Source organism: Symphodus melops (genome assembly GCF_947650265.1).
Source record: "Symphodus melops genome assembly, chromosome: 5".
Lineage (NCBI taxonomy): Eukaryota > Metazoa > Chordata > Actinopteri > Labriformes > Labridae > Symphodus > Symphodus melops.
This window is the reverse complement of record NC_136695.1, coordinates 17,408,554-17,422,686: the sequence shown is the minus strand read 5'-3', so window position 1 is coordinate 17,422,686 and position 14,133 is coordinate 17,408,554. Positions and strand designations below refer to the sequence as shown.

The 14,133-nt window shown below is 38.6% G+C and overlaps 1 protein-coding gene across 1 annotated transcript; it reads left to right on the top strand.

Annotated features, from left to right (window-relative positions):
* The first annotated feature begins 2,894 nt into the window (after positions 1 to 2,894).
* LOC306824362 (uncharacterized protein) lies at positions 2,895 to 13,483 on the top strand. The gene is made up of 2 exons (XM_079344474.1): positions 2,895 to 3,046; positions 10,954 to 13,483. Exon 2 carries the CDS (start codon positions 11,104 to 11,106, stop codon positions 13,024 to 13,026), a length of 1,923 nt encoding a protein of 640 aa, XP_079200600.1. The 5' UTR covers positions 2,895 to 3,046; positions 10,954 to 11,103; the 3' UTR covers positions 13,027 to 13,483.
* Positions 13,484 to 14,133: the final 650 nt, after the last annotated feature.

Sequence of the window (14,133 nt, the reverse complement as noted above, 5' to 3'; positions counted from 1 at the left end):
CAGTCAAACTGCTCTCACCTGCTCGTCATCTCCAATCAAGCCAGTATATATGCAGCTTCACTTCACTCACTCTTTGCCAGATTGTTTTAGCTCCTATGCCTAACTCTCCAGCACTTATTCCCGGATTGCCTACCTGTTATCGACTCGACCTGCCTCCGACCATCGTCTCTTGTCTCAGCCCCAGTAAACCTACTAGCCTACTGTTTATGACCACGAGTATTGCCTGCCTGTTCCCTGTCCTTGTCTTCCTGTGGCTGGTTGGCGTTTGGACTGTTCCTGCTCAACCAGAAAGGCTGAACAGATCAGCTTTGCCACTCCAGCTCACTTCTTCTGGTCTGTTGTCTACATATGTGAACCTGATAAATAAAGACTGTTTAATCTTTGATCATTTTTTACTTCAACTGTTTACTCCAAAGTATACTGAATGAAAACCTTTTGATGATTATAATGTATACATCTTTTTTATATAGGATTATTTTGGTATTTTCAATGCAATCTTTTTTTTGGATTATTTTGACAACATGATATATTACCAGTGTATCCTTTATTTGAAACAAAGCCTGGATATAAATGCTTCTGTTGGAAGGGTGTGTTTGCAATGTGTTGAGTAAAACAATTATGTTACTTTATTATCATTTATAGTATTTTTTGGAAATGGCTTATATTTATTCAGCATTATGGCTATATTTCCATATGACATATCAAACGATACATGTGGTATGAGATATACCATAGTAGGCCATGTTGTATGAAATACAACATAGTAGGCCTATCATTAAGCTTACAGTGAGTTATGAGATTATATATATATATATATATATATATATATGTGTGTGTGTGTGTGTGTGTGTGTGTTCAGATTACATAATTTACATATTAAGCAAAACTACATTTCTGTTGGGCAGTGGGCCCATCAGAGAATAAACCTTCATAGAGGCAAATAAGGTGGTGAACAAACACATCTGGAATGACCTATGCAAACACAACAATGGACGTGTGTGTATATATACATGTATATAAATGGTCCATGTGTCTGTGTGTGTGTATAGTGGCGAGCCGCGTGGAAGAATGACTGAAGAACAAGAGTCGGTCTCATTCGCCGCACCCTGCTCCAAGCAGGTGCTTTTATTTGACAGAACATGAATACAACAACGACACGCTACACTGCCAACAGAAAGACGTGATGAACATCAATACCCCAAACACTCATTATGGTTTGCACCAAAATCCCGAACACCCATAATGCTTTGCAGCATCCAGTCCCCGCGATTGCCTCTATGATCGCTACAATAAGGGTGGTGTCAATGCTCTTGATTTTCAATCACTAGTTGGCACGTTTAAAATTAATTGGATTAAGTCCTTTTTGTCCCAACCAAACTCTATGTGGTTTCATATTCCTAGATCTTTGTTTAGTAAAATAGGCGGTTTAGACTTTCTTTTAAAATGTGATTTTGAAGTGTTCAAAATTCCACTAAAACTGTCTAATTTCCACCGTCAGGTTCTCCATTTTTGGAAAATGATATTTACTCATAACTTTTCTCCTCACTGTTCAACTCTGTGGAACAATAGGGTAATCACGATCAATAGAAAATCCTTATTCAAGAATGATTGGGTTGAGAGAAATATTATGTTTGTTACTGATTTATTGAATTCAAATGGTGACTTAATAGACTATACATCCTTTGTTAACAAGTTTAACTTTACTTGCGGTTTTCGTATATTTAGTAAAATTTCTAAAGCGATTCCCTTACCATTAATCCAGATAATCAAGAACACCTTAATGTACGCTAATGTTAAGGCTGTGTTACCAAAATTGATGATTGATGGGTGTGACTTGTGTGATAGAAAATGTATTAACAAAGTTATTCGGAATATCCTGAAATCTCGTTTTTTCCATGATTGCCACAGAGGGCCGCTTACTAGGTTTCCAGAGAAAATTTAACTTTCTGTTCTGTCTAAAGCACATTCCAAATATATTAAGATGCCTGTTCTCCCTAAAGTGAAAGAAACCCATTTTAAAATAATTCACCAGATCTATCCAACTGCTACTTTTCTTCAAAAAAGGTTTAATTTCGAGGTGAACCCTTCCTGTGCTTTCTGTGGTGAATCTGAAGAGACCTTAGAACACTTGTTTGTACTCTGTCCTGTGTCTCAAATATTTTGGGTCAACATTAGAAGCTGGTTATCGCTAAAAATTGACGATATTCCTTCTTTTGATTTTTTCAGTATTGTTTATTTCATGGATAATCTAAAGCCTTCCGTTACTGACATGGTAAACGTTATTTTACTCACGTGTAAATATCATATTCACTGTAGTAAGTGGAGAAGTAGCAAACCCTCCTTTGACTGGTTTATGAATGATTTCAAATATTTTTACTTATCCCTGAAAAAAAGTTAAATCTAGCAGGATTGCTAGGAAGATTAGAGCTGATTTGTCTAAATTCTGTTTGTTTTGATTCCTGGCCCTCCTCGTTGTTGCTGTTTGTAATTTGTTTTCCTTTTTATATTGCTCCAGTTTTGTTGTCTGCTCTTTTAATTAATTTGCACTTAATCCCCCCTAGTCTTGACTGACGTTTTTGAATGTACTTGTTCTGTATATTTAGCTATTGTTGCTCATCCTTTTAAGAGTTTGTTTTGTCTTTTTGTGTATGTTGAAATTTTCAATAAAGTTGAGAGAAAAAAAAAATCGCTACAATATATTTAGTTTGCCACAACATATTCGGTCATTTTACTCCAAAAAGTGGAATATGTAGCCTACAAATAAGTGCCTTATTGTATTCCCTACAGAAAGAAAGTAGCAATTGATTTCATGAATAAAAACATTGAAAGTGTAATAAATCCTTTATTAAAGTCCACAAATAAATTGGCAGCCCATTGAAAAAAAAAAACGTTTGAAGCGTGCGTCGTGATGTAATTGACGGTACCATCGCGAGAGCTCACCCTCGGCCTGCAGTGGCAAGGCTTGTTAGTCAAGTAGCATCGAGTCTTTAAAACGATACCTGAATGACTAAATTCACTTTATTCTGCGATCTACCAGCGTTTAGCGGTAAGTTATGACACAACTGACTTAAAGCACCAAACGACAGACTCACGGACGTCTGCTTATATATATAATTAACATTGCCTTCCCACAATGTAAAGTAATATCGATAGCCGAAGCTGAAAGAAGCTAACGTAAGGTACCTTCCGAGCACAAGATCTGAACACCACTTCACATTATCTGATAAAGTTTGTCGGCTGGGCATGCATCATACGTGTGCTTTGGTCTAAATCCGTCAAAGCGACATCCCCAGGCTGTCTTAAATTAAGTCTAACCCTGAAGCAAGCTAATGCTAAACAGCTGGCTAAGTGAAATAGGCTTTCTTTGAGCAGGCTTTCAGTCGCTCCCTGTCTACAAACAAAAACAAAACAAACATGTCTGTGATTGTTATGAAATCGAGACTTAGATCTTTGTACATGGTCAATGTTGGAGTATGCCTATTTTTGATGGCTTTGTTTCTCCAGACCTTTACATCCATTTACATCTGTGGTAATGTTATCACATTTAGATTTTAGTAATTTCACAAACTCCACATCCCGTCGACTCTGGTTAAAACGTCACTTTTCCAGTTGTCAATTTATTATTATTGTATGTGTACAGTAAAACAGCACTTCAGTCCAAAAGCTTGAATCACAGCTGCTTTTCTGAAGGGACACTCAGATATGTTGTAGTCGTTTTTATTTTAACGTGTTATACCGTTTTTCTTCCTGTGTTTTTGAGAGATGCGTCAGACTTGTGTTGAATATTATGAATCGGCTGGTTTAGACAGAGGTGCTCATGATGGCATGGTGCTCTGATACTACTTAGTTTCTGTAAAAGCATTCTGTGTTTTATAAAGAAAAATGTCAAGCAACCGTGATAGTGTTAATAAGACTTCTGTACCTTCATCATTTGTGTAGAACTTGGCAGATCATTTACACAAACAACTACACAGTTTTGATTCCAGTTTATTCTTTTTTTAATTGAACAATTTTTAAAGTAGGCATAAATAAAGACCCCATTTGACATAATCTAAGTCTTACGTTAAAATTTCAAAATTTCAACTGCACTGGTGCCAACATTGCCTTCAATATGAATGTTGCAGAGACATCATGCAGGGACGAAGAGATCCCTCCATGCACGGTCTTCAGAGGTGTTGCATGATTTGTGGGCAAAAGGATAAAGAACTGGGGTCTCATTTATAAAAGAGTGTGTAGAATCCATACTAAAAATGTATGTGCGCCAAAAACCCGGAAGTGTGTGTGCGCACAGAATAATTCAGATTTATAAAACGGTTCGTACGTCCACCTTCACGCAAAGTTCCCTTTATAAATCAAGATCCACCTTGAAATGTGAGCGCGTAGATTATCCTCATGTTCCGCCTGCTACACGCCCACATTCAAACGAGGGGGCAGATAAAAGGTTTCCAGCGCTGGATTGCTGGAAACTTATTTCTGGTCAGAGTGCTCACACCAGTCAGCAGTCTCCATCACTATGGGATATTAATAGAACGTTTGATAAATGATCAACAACTTTTAATTGTTGGCCACATTTTTCACGATAAACTCCTTCGGCTCTGGTACCAATTATAAGGAGATCTAACGATCGTGTCAGAGATGTCCACTCTTTTATTATTTACACAATAAATACGTGCAGGTGATGAAGATGTGCTGAGTAACGAGAAGACAAAATGTGTGAAGCCAGCACTGTCTGTGCGTCTTACAGCTCAGTCATCTTTATTCAAACAAAAAATCAGACTGGATGATAAATGCTCCATATTTAAATATATTAATGTAAACTGGTGGCGCTATGGTTTTTACGTTTGTTTAAATCTGATTTCTGCATCAGTGATTTCATTAGTGCACAGTCCGGTCCTCTGAGGTCCGTTCGGGTTAATGAAGTTGAGATGGTGCTGATTATGTGGTGGACTTTCATATTTGATATGTTTAAATATTGTCATATTGTTAGTTGCTCATTGAAAATGGGTCACTACATGTGCGCGGCATTAATGATTATAGATGACATGGATCTGTCAGTAAGTTTGATATTTAGTGAAATAAAATGTGGAAGAGAACCTCTGCAGGCTTCAATTCACCACTTCGCCGTGTCTGTTGCCAATTCCCCATGCCTCCAAAGTGTTTTACGCATGGGTAAGAGTTTCCTTAAATGTGAGCACGTTTTACCGTCAAGTTTGTTTTTATAGAGCAGAAGCTTTGCGTGAGAAAAGCGCGTATGCACGTTTCAGGCCCGTTTTGTGCAGGCGCTGTCTGCAGTGCTGTGTGCACACTGTTCAATGATTGTCATGGTGGTGTTGTAAAGTAAATAATTTATTCACAATAAAAAAAGATTCTGCAGGCCAGATGTAACTGCTGGCTGGCAAGCTTAGGCATCAGGGGCCACCAGTTGCCGACCACTAGGTCTTGACGATATGACTAATAATGTTAAACGATACAAAAATGTTAATATTCATAATTATAATGTAATTTAATGTCAAATCATTATTTTCTCAAATTGAAAGGCTGGTTTTTGTTTTCATAAGGTAGGTAGGTAGGTAGGATTTATTGTCAATTGCGGTGCATTAAAAAAGCACTAAAGAATAACAAACATGACAATCAAATAAAAAAATAGCAATTCTATAAAAATAACAAATTCTGAGCAGCAAAACTTAAATCTACTTAAACAGAGGAACATTTAGTGAAGTACAGTGCATGGAACTGGAAAACTCTGATTTGACAGTTTGCTGCTGGGCAGTAACACATATATTAATATACTGGCCTGCTGATAGTCCACTAACAGTCATTTGGGACTTTGAACCATTTCTTGCTTTAGCTGACATTGTTTGAAGGTCCCATATTCTCCTTTTTCTGTCGTCTGTTGCATAATATGGGACCTTTAAATTATTAAAAAGGGTTATGGTTTTGCTCGTTTGAGCTGCATTTGTCATAAGCACAGTTTACAGAGTACCTTACTTTTGCATTTTGTAGGACTGTAAATGGCTAAAATGTCTCCAGACTCTTGCAGCTGATCCTTTCTTGTTGGCAATGTTTTCTTCTGCTTTGAGCTGGTAGGCTCAGAGTTTTCCTCTGTGTTGCTATGGCTCATTTTGGTTGTTTCCACTCTCTTTAAGCCCGCCTACTAGGCATGTTAATAATTCATCATTAATTAATCACAGTTAACAATTTAACTGATCAAAAATCTATTAACCGACAATCTGTTTACAATTTTACAGGTGGTCATATATGGTCTGGTGTAGTAATGATGTATTTTTGTAGGCCAACCCGAAAATATGGCGCCGGTGGTTCCTACGAAAATTCGCCTTTGGGATTTTTGCATTGGCTTTTGGATCATTGCAGAAAATAATCTGTGTCAAACACACGTTTCTGATGTGTTGCTGTTTTGTTCAGTGGGATAATCTTTACAGATGAACATCATTCATGAAGTTTGAAGAGTTAATGCAGCCGAGAGAAGTAAAAAGCTAACGCTATGCTCTAGCGAACTGCACCGCAGTTGGTTTATAATGACGTCACAACCGTTATGCTTCATCGATCTAATCAGCAGATTTGACAAGTTAGCTAAGCGATAGCTTAATAAGTTGTTTATGAAACTAATATTTGCAAGAACACTGAAAAACATGACTAGAGGCTGTAAAGCGGATTAGGAAGAGAGTTCCGGGCGTGATGACGTTTAATGTCTGCAACAACCACTGTAGTTTCAGTTAGCTACTTGTTAGCAACCGCCGTTTAAAGTTCGCGTAAAAACTTTAAAATTCACAAGTGGGGTCTTTGATAACGTAGTTTAACTCGTCTAACAAAATGTCAACATCTCTTCAGCTTGTTTTAACCACAGACCTTATTTCAGGCGTCTAAACACAAACCCATTCAAAATGAACATTGACTTTTAGAGTTAGGAACCCATGGCGCTAAAATGCTAACTCACTTCCTGGTTTTAGGACACAAAACTATACCAGTCTATAGCACTAGGGATTTAAAGATTAATTATTAAGCAGTAAAAAAATCGGTTAAAAGGTGTTAAAGTTCACATTGATACACTGGGAAAAAACAAACAAACCAAAAAGTCATAAAAACTATGCTGTTATAAGTATTAGCCGTTTTTCATGCAGTGGCAGCTACTGCTGGGAACTATGCATTTAAAAAATAAAGGCCATTAAATGTTATTTTAAATTTCTCAATTTCCTGTTCTGATAAAATTAAGTTTAAAAGCTTAAAGGAAAATATGAATTTGGATATGTAATGAAATCAGATGAGTGTGTGTGAGACACATCACTGATGAAAATTATGGGCATCACTCAATCACGTGTGTGAAAGAAAATGGCGTAGCTTAAGAATCGTGTAAGTGTAGGTTTTTTTACATGGAAAAAATTGCAACTACTTTTGCTAAAAACATTGGAACATTCATTGCAATTTTTTTAAAAGCAACTGCAAACCCCCCCCAAAAAGGTAGCAAAATTCTGGAGGTACAACTAACTTTAAGGTCATTCTGTAGGGTAATGGCAGCTCTATTCATGTTTCACCTCACTCAAAGGAGCAGATGCTGGCCTTGCTGCCCTGTCCAATATTCCTCATTCCACTGAAGGTCTCATGGTAAAACTATCCTGGGGGAGCTGGACAACACAGAAGACCATTCCCCTTTTGGGTAATCTGGAGACGAGGGGCCTTTTTCAAACCAACCCCTACACACTCCCCCTCCAAGACAGAGTGCACTCAGTCACAAGTCACACTTGCAGCTGAATGAAGTTTCCTTCATCCAGGTGTAGGGTAGAAATACAGCCACAGGCTTTGAGACAAACTTCACTCTCTCAGGTGGAAACAGGAAGTGTGTGTTACCATGGTTTCTCAGCGGCATCCTGGGGGAATGGCTTATTATTAATGTACCTAATGCGTTGTTTGTCATATTTTTCTCTAGCAAATTATAATAGTGTAGACTTATAGCAAAACGATCAGATGGAGCCCACATTCAGGAATGTTTACTGAACTTATTGTAATATTAAAGAACAGGTTGTCTTAAATGAAAGCACAGACAAGGATACTATAAATGAACATCACAGCAGCAAAACATTTATTTTTTGTTGTAGCCGAAATTGAGTTTTACAAAGACATCAAAAGTAGAACAAAAATAACAGTGAGAAGTTGTCTGCAACATGATTTAATATTCTTTCGTTTTTGAAACAGTCACTTTAAATATGAAACACAATCAAATAAAAACGTCAACAGAAGGAAGAAAAGAAGAGGAGGCTTTTATTTGATCCTCAAAACAATAAACAGGTGAAGTTGTTAACGTCTGTAAGATATTAAATGTCCATCTTAGTTGGAGCAGTGTTTTGGTTTGTACAAACACTTACACAGGAACTTATATTTGTATAGGTCACTCCTTCCATGACTACCAAACGCAATAGGCGTTACACATGATCATCAAGTCGGCATCGGTGCAGACTCGCTGGCGGAGGGTTTTATTGCCCACTACCACTCTCCGCTAAGTGGTTTGGGACGGACTTAACATGGCGAGCCCTCCGCGTGGACCCGCAGTAGTGGGTTGGGCTAGGTAGAGGATAGTTTGAAAAAGACCCTAGGAAACACAGCATACCTTCTTGTGAGGGCACGGATTTGCCATCCCGAAGGTGCTGGACTTACGGTTCAGTAGTACTAGTAGTGACACACTAGCAGAAAAAAAGGACAAAGAAAATAATCAGTCAGCAATGAACTATTGTCTCTGACCGACACATGCAAATCAATTCTATTTTTGGTTATTGTCTTCCTTTTGCAACTTTCATTAGCACCAAAGCAGGTGAAATTGATTCATTCTCGTGCTTGCTACATGGATGGGTTGATAAGTTTAACTGACTTGGTGTTATACTGTGATAAGGAAGTTGTCCTCTAATTTTTTTGTATATTTTCTATTATTGGGCGACATAAATTGGCCTGAAATAGACACAAACCGGATCCTTTTGGTAAATGGAGAGATGAGGTGCGCTGGTACCTAAAGGAAGTACTGAGTGCCCTAAAATGTTTTCTTTTATTCATTGCTTATACCAGCATAACAAGGACAGCACTAAAATACTTTTAGTTGCCACACGGGGAATTTCGACCAGATGCCATTGTGCAGCGTGTATGAAATATTAAAACAATTATTAATTAATACATTTCATTACAGGAGCTACAGTATGTGGTGCAAGGTCAGTTCCCATGTCTCAAGCACTGCCTCAATATTGTATTGTTACAAGTTTACTTCTGCTGCTTGTACTTTTGAATTGATGTGCCATGGAAAAAAGGGTGCCTCTTTACATTCCCACTTGACACCAAAACACCTTTTCATGCTTTATTTGGTTCAACCAAAGATACAGAGGCCTACCAAAGTTATCTTGTAAATGGTACCACACATCTTTCTGCCATCCCTTAACCATTAACATCCTTTAACAAGTCTTTGCTCTGTATTCCCCCGACTGATATGATGGCATTGTGATGAGTAGTGATAATAGATGACAAGAGATAATGAGAGCTAACTGTCACAACAATAACTTTTTCAAATAAAAGAATACATTAGTTGCACATCCTGGGCCCTAAACTGTTAAGTTGCCAAGTCTCAAAGTTAGATGCATTGATTATTTTGGTATAGGAACAGTGTTACCATTCATGCCATTTACGCCCCCTCCAACCGGCTCAGGGGCGCTTGCTGGAGGCTCTTTTCCCTCACTCTGAGTGTAAACACCTAATTTCCCTTCAGTGATCAATGAAGTAAATCTTCAATAAAAGCAAATTGAACTTCAAGTCAGGGATTTCAACCCAAACGCGCATTAACAGAGGGACGTGCCAACAGGCATCTCCCTCACTCCCCTTTCACCTGCTGGGCATTTGTCAGATGCTACTCACAACATCAGGCATAGTTTTTAAGTTCACTGGCCTGACCACTGCGACCATTAGCCCAGGAATAGTCCGTGTTTCCACAGGACTTTTTAGTTCAACCTTAGCAAAATGCACCCTTTTTGGATATGCCGCACTCCATTCCTACAATAACAAAGTCAAACTACTTTATCTTTTCTTATCAGCTTGTGTGTTGGTGTTCGCATTAATTTGCATATTAGACAAAAGATAAGCATTATTAGTGCACCAACTCCAGTGGTTTGCTAGATTTGCTGGAACATTCTCGCCCTTCTGTTTTCATACTCTGGGTCACGGATCAATTGTGTGCTGATGCACTAAAAGTTAAAAGAGGCGCGTTGCGCTCTGTGTGCGCGCGTTAGCGCCAAAGTGTCCGTTGGTATGTCAGACTCAGCGTGCAGCAGAGAGAGAAGCAGGTAGCTGCAGCTCCATTAAAACGCACTTATCGCATAGTTTAGATGACTTTATGGTTAAACATTTACCCGGCCTGAAGCAGATTTCGGAGTCTGTTACTGCAATTGATTTTTTTAAAGTATCGATGTGAACCAAGCAACTTTGAATTTTTAACTGTCTCACAATTAATATTTACATCCCTACCAGTGATTTATTTTTTTTGAACGTTGGTTTTTCTCTGCTTTGGCCAGGTTTCAAAAACATTTTGCCGAAACATTTTTTCTAGTTTATGAGAGAAAACCCTAACTACTATCCATATCCAGATGCACAATCGGTGTTTGGTGAGCTCGCTCATGGGAGTGGCAGTAGTAAAACTGTTGGCGGCAGCTTTCAACCATGACACACATTTGTGGCACTTAGAAATGCAGAAAGTTTGTTGATCTTAAATGGCAAAAGATTACGATGTTGTGACGCCTGTCTTGAACTGATTGTAACCATAGGCAAGCTGAAACCCCTTTCCAACCTTTAAGGGGACCATATCTCATTTAGTTTTGTCATGAGACCTGACATGGTTTCTTTGATATTGATGCAAAACACTGTTCTGATTATTTTCAAATGATAGTATTTTCCTCTTTTGTATCCCCTCAGGTGCTGACACAACATGGAAACATGGAACATCTCAGCAAATAGATGAAAAGTCAACTTGCAAGGACATTTTACGTTAAGTGTATCAAGGTTGCCCATGAACTATTCCCACGTATGGCTAGAGCTGTGCTCATACTTGCAGATTGAAAAGTGATGCCATCAGCATATGGACACATTAATTGCATCATGGAAAGGCAGAAATCTGCTGTTGCTTCAACACAGTTGGTGGGTGAATCAAGTACTTTTATCTGCACTGAGTGTGGTGATGGATTTAGCCAGTACTCTAGTTTGTTGGTGCACATGGCCACTCATGGACCTTTGGAATCATTTTCCTTTGATGGCTCTTCCAATGGATTTGAAATTCCTCGAGAATATGTGTTACAAGAAAATGGGACACTGACAGTTGTGAATGGCTTCGTGCAATCACATTCACCTATAAAGCCTTCATCTCCTGGAGTTCTGCCATCGCATTTTCCCTACCCCCCCAAACCAGTCTCTCCAACTCTAAGGCCACAGCCTATTGCTCATAGAGATGTGTTCCGACCAAGACCGCCTGACTTGAACATGGACAAATCTCGTCAGGGCCATTACCGCTGTGAAATATGTAGTAGATCGTTTAACAGCCTGCAAAGTTTACATCGTCACCAGCAATATCGAAACACAGAGCGGGGTTACAAGTGTACTTTGTGCTGTAAGATTTTTGAAGGTAGGCAGGACCTTAAGAAACACCTCCACGAACACACCAATGACAGGTTCCACTGCTGTGGTCAGTGTGGTAAGAGGTTCCTCAAAGTGGATGCATTGAATACTCATCAGAAAGAAAAACATAACAAAGCTTCAGGATTTGCTACATCTGAGAGCAAACAGGGAAACAAGTTGGAGAAATCTTATCCTTGCAGAAAGTGCAAGTTAAGTTTTTTCTGGATGTCAGATTATCAGGCACATTCTCTGTACCACTGCAAAGGAAAAGAGCCGACGGCTACTTTTTCACCTAAAATTGAAGTTAATCCGAAGAACAGAAGAAACAGACCACTTGAAAACTGCTACAATGGCAAATCCATCAACATGAAGAATGGGGATGGTAAAATCTTTAGGGATACTAGTGAAAGTGCCCTCAATCACTCGATCACACCATACAGATGTGGTTTATGCGGGGATCGTTTCCAAAGGTTAACGGATCTCAAGGAACATCATCGCACACATCAAACACAAGAGGAAATAGATCAACTGAGTCAAGAATCACAAAGAACTTTTAAACGAAAAATACCAACCAAAGGCAGGCGGAGAAGATCAAGTAATCCAAATGGAAAATTGCATCCTTGCAAACACTGTCATCGTGTTTTTAATCATTCTAGTAGTCTATCTAGGCACATGAGATACCACAAGGGTACAATGCACACATGCGTATTTTGTGGTAGACACTTTCCACAGCGCTGCGATTTGAGGCGACATATAGCCATGTACCACAAAGCTGAATTGGAAAACAAACCTGGTTTGAAACATCTTTATACAAATCCACAAAATGGGCCTGTTCTAAACTCTCTTAATATTGCGAAAATTACAAACTTCCCTGAGCAGAAAGCTACGAGTCACTCTGCTAATGAACAGACAAATGAACAAACATCACCAGAGCAACATCCATTGGGCCAGCCTTCTGGCAAAACAGGCCGTGCTAATCGTGGTAATTACAAGTGTCAGGAATGTGGGAAGAGGTTTGGGCTGTTATGCGTGTACCAACGGCATTTGCGCTACCACAAAAAGGAACCTTGCAAGTGTCCCAGATGTCCAGCTCAATTCATGAACGCTTCATCCCTTGAACTTCACCTGCAAAATCACCCAAGCACTGGGGAAGCAGATGCTGTTGGTGAAACACGTCATGCCACTGATTCCCGAGGGGTCCATGCTGTTGAAAAGGGCAACCAAGGGGACATTGAGGATGATATGGATAATACTCAGAATGATAAAGCTGATTCATCTGAAGCCCTTTATGAATGCACGGAGTGCACTGAGACATTCTCATGCTTGGAGACATTCCTTCAGCACCAAACTTCTCATGGCTCTGAAATCAGTGGATAACTATCGTATCTAACCTGTTTCTGCCAACAATCAATGTTAAAGAAGATGAGCATTTTTGATTGTTTTGATTGCTGAGATTTTTGTACAACCTAGAAGATTATGAAATACCAGTTGTGATTATGTTGATTCACTACTCTTATACTTTTTTTTTTTTTTTGCATGAGTAAATATTAAATCGATACTAGAGGAATGATGGATATGTGGATGGTATTTCTAAAATTGACAAAAGAAGAAAATGTACCAATGACAGGGAATCCTATTCTTCTCACACAGGCTACAGTTGGATCTCAAGTTTGATGCTTTGCATAGTTTTTTATTTTAAGTGTTTTACATTGTTTTACTTGCTAATGTGACTTTTTCTTCAACATGTGGTCCCCATTGTGTATATATTACTTTTTGTAAAGATAGTATTGAACTGACATGTTTTGTAAATGTGCCATTAAAATTATAGAATTTCCATTATTTTTTTATTAACTTTCTGCTATTTGGCAGAGAAAAAAAAACATTACTTTGTACTTAAAACACTTCTTTGGATTTGGTTTTCACTTGAGTACAATTATGAAACCATATATGTAATGTTTCAGTATTGGTTATTAAAGCCTTCATTAAAAAAGGCCTGTCTGTAGAGACGTAACAGTATCAGTGAGAGTGTGGTACACTGCTATTCATGATTTTTGGAAAACCATTTTGAATTTAAAGCAATTACTTATGTACTATGTCTGCTGCCTTGCTCAACCTTTCAATGGAGCAACTTTCTCCAGCCTAAACATAGTTAAGTAGCTGGTAAAGACATGGTGCAGTTTGATGAACATCTTGGGGCCATACAGTAGCTGGGTACTTTAATAATGGCTTACCTGACATCGGGGTTCAAGGGGCACATAGGCATTCATTTTTCAAATGCGTAATATAGTAAGTCAGTAAGCTTTTAACGGTGCATTGCAGGAACTCTTCCAGGAAATTTGGCCACTTGAGCCTAGGACCTTGTTTAACCTTACAGAAGTATATTCCCCTGACTAAGACTTGTAGTGTTGGTGGTAATAGATAAAGAGTCAAGTGGTTGCCAGCAAATCCCCTGAAAGCCATTAACTCGTTTTCAAACAGAGCAGT

Bases quoted from the DNA above. Each gene is read 5' to 3' on its own strand.
- LOC306824362 (XM_079344474.1), top strand. From the start codon at position 11,104: ATGCCATCAGCATATGGACACATTAATTGCATCATGGAAAGGCAGAAA.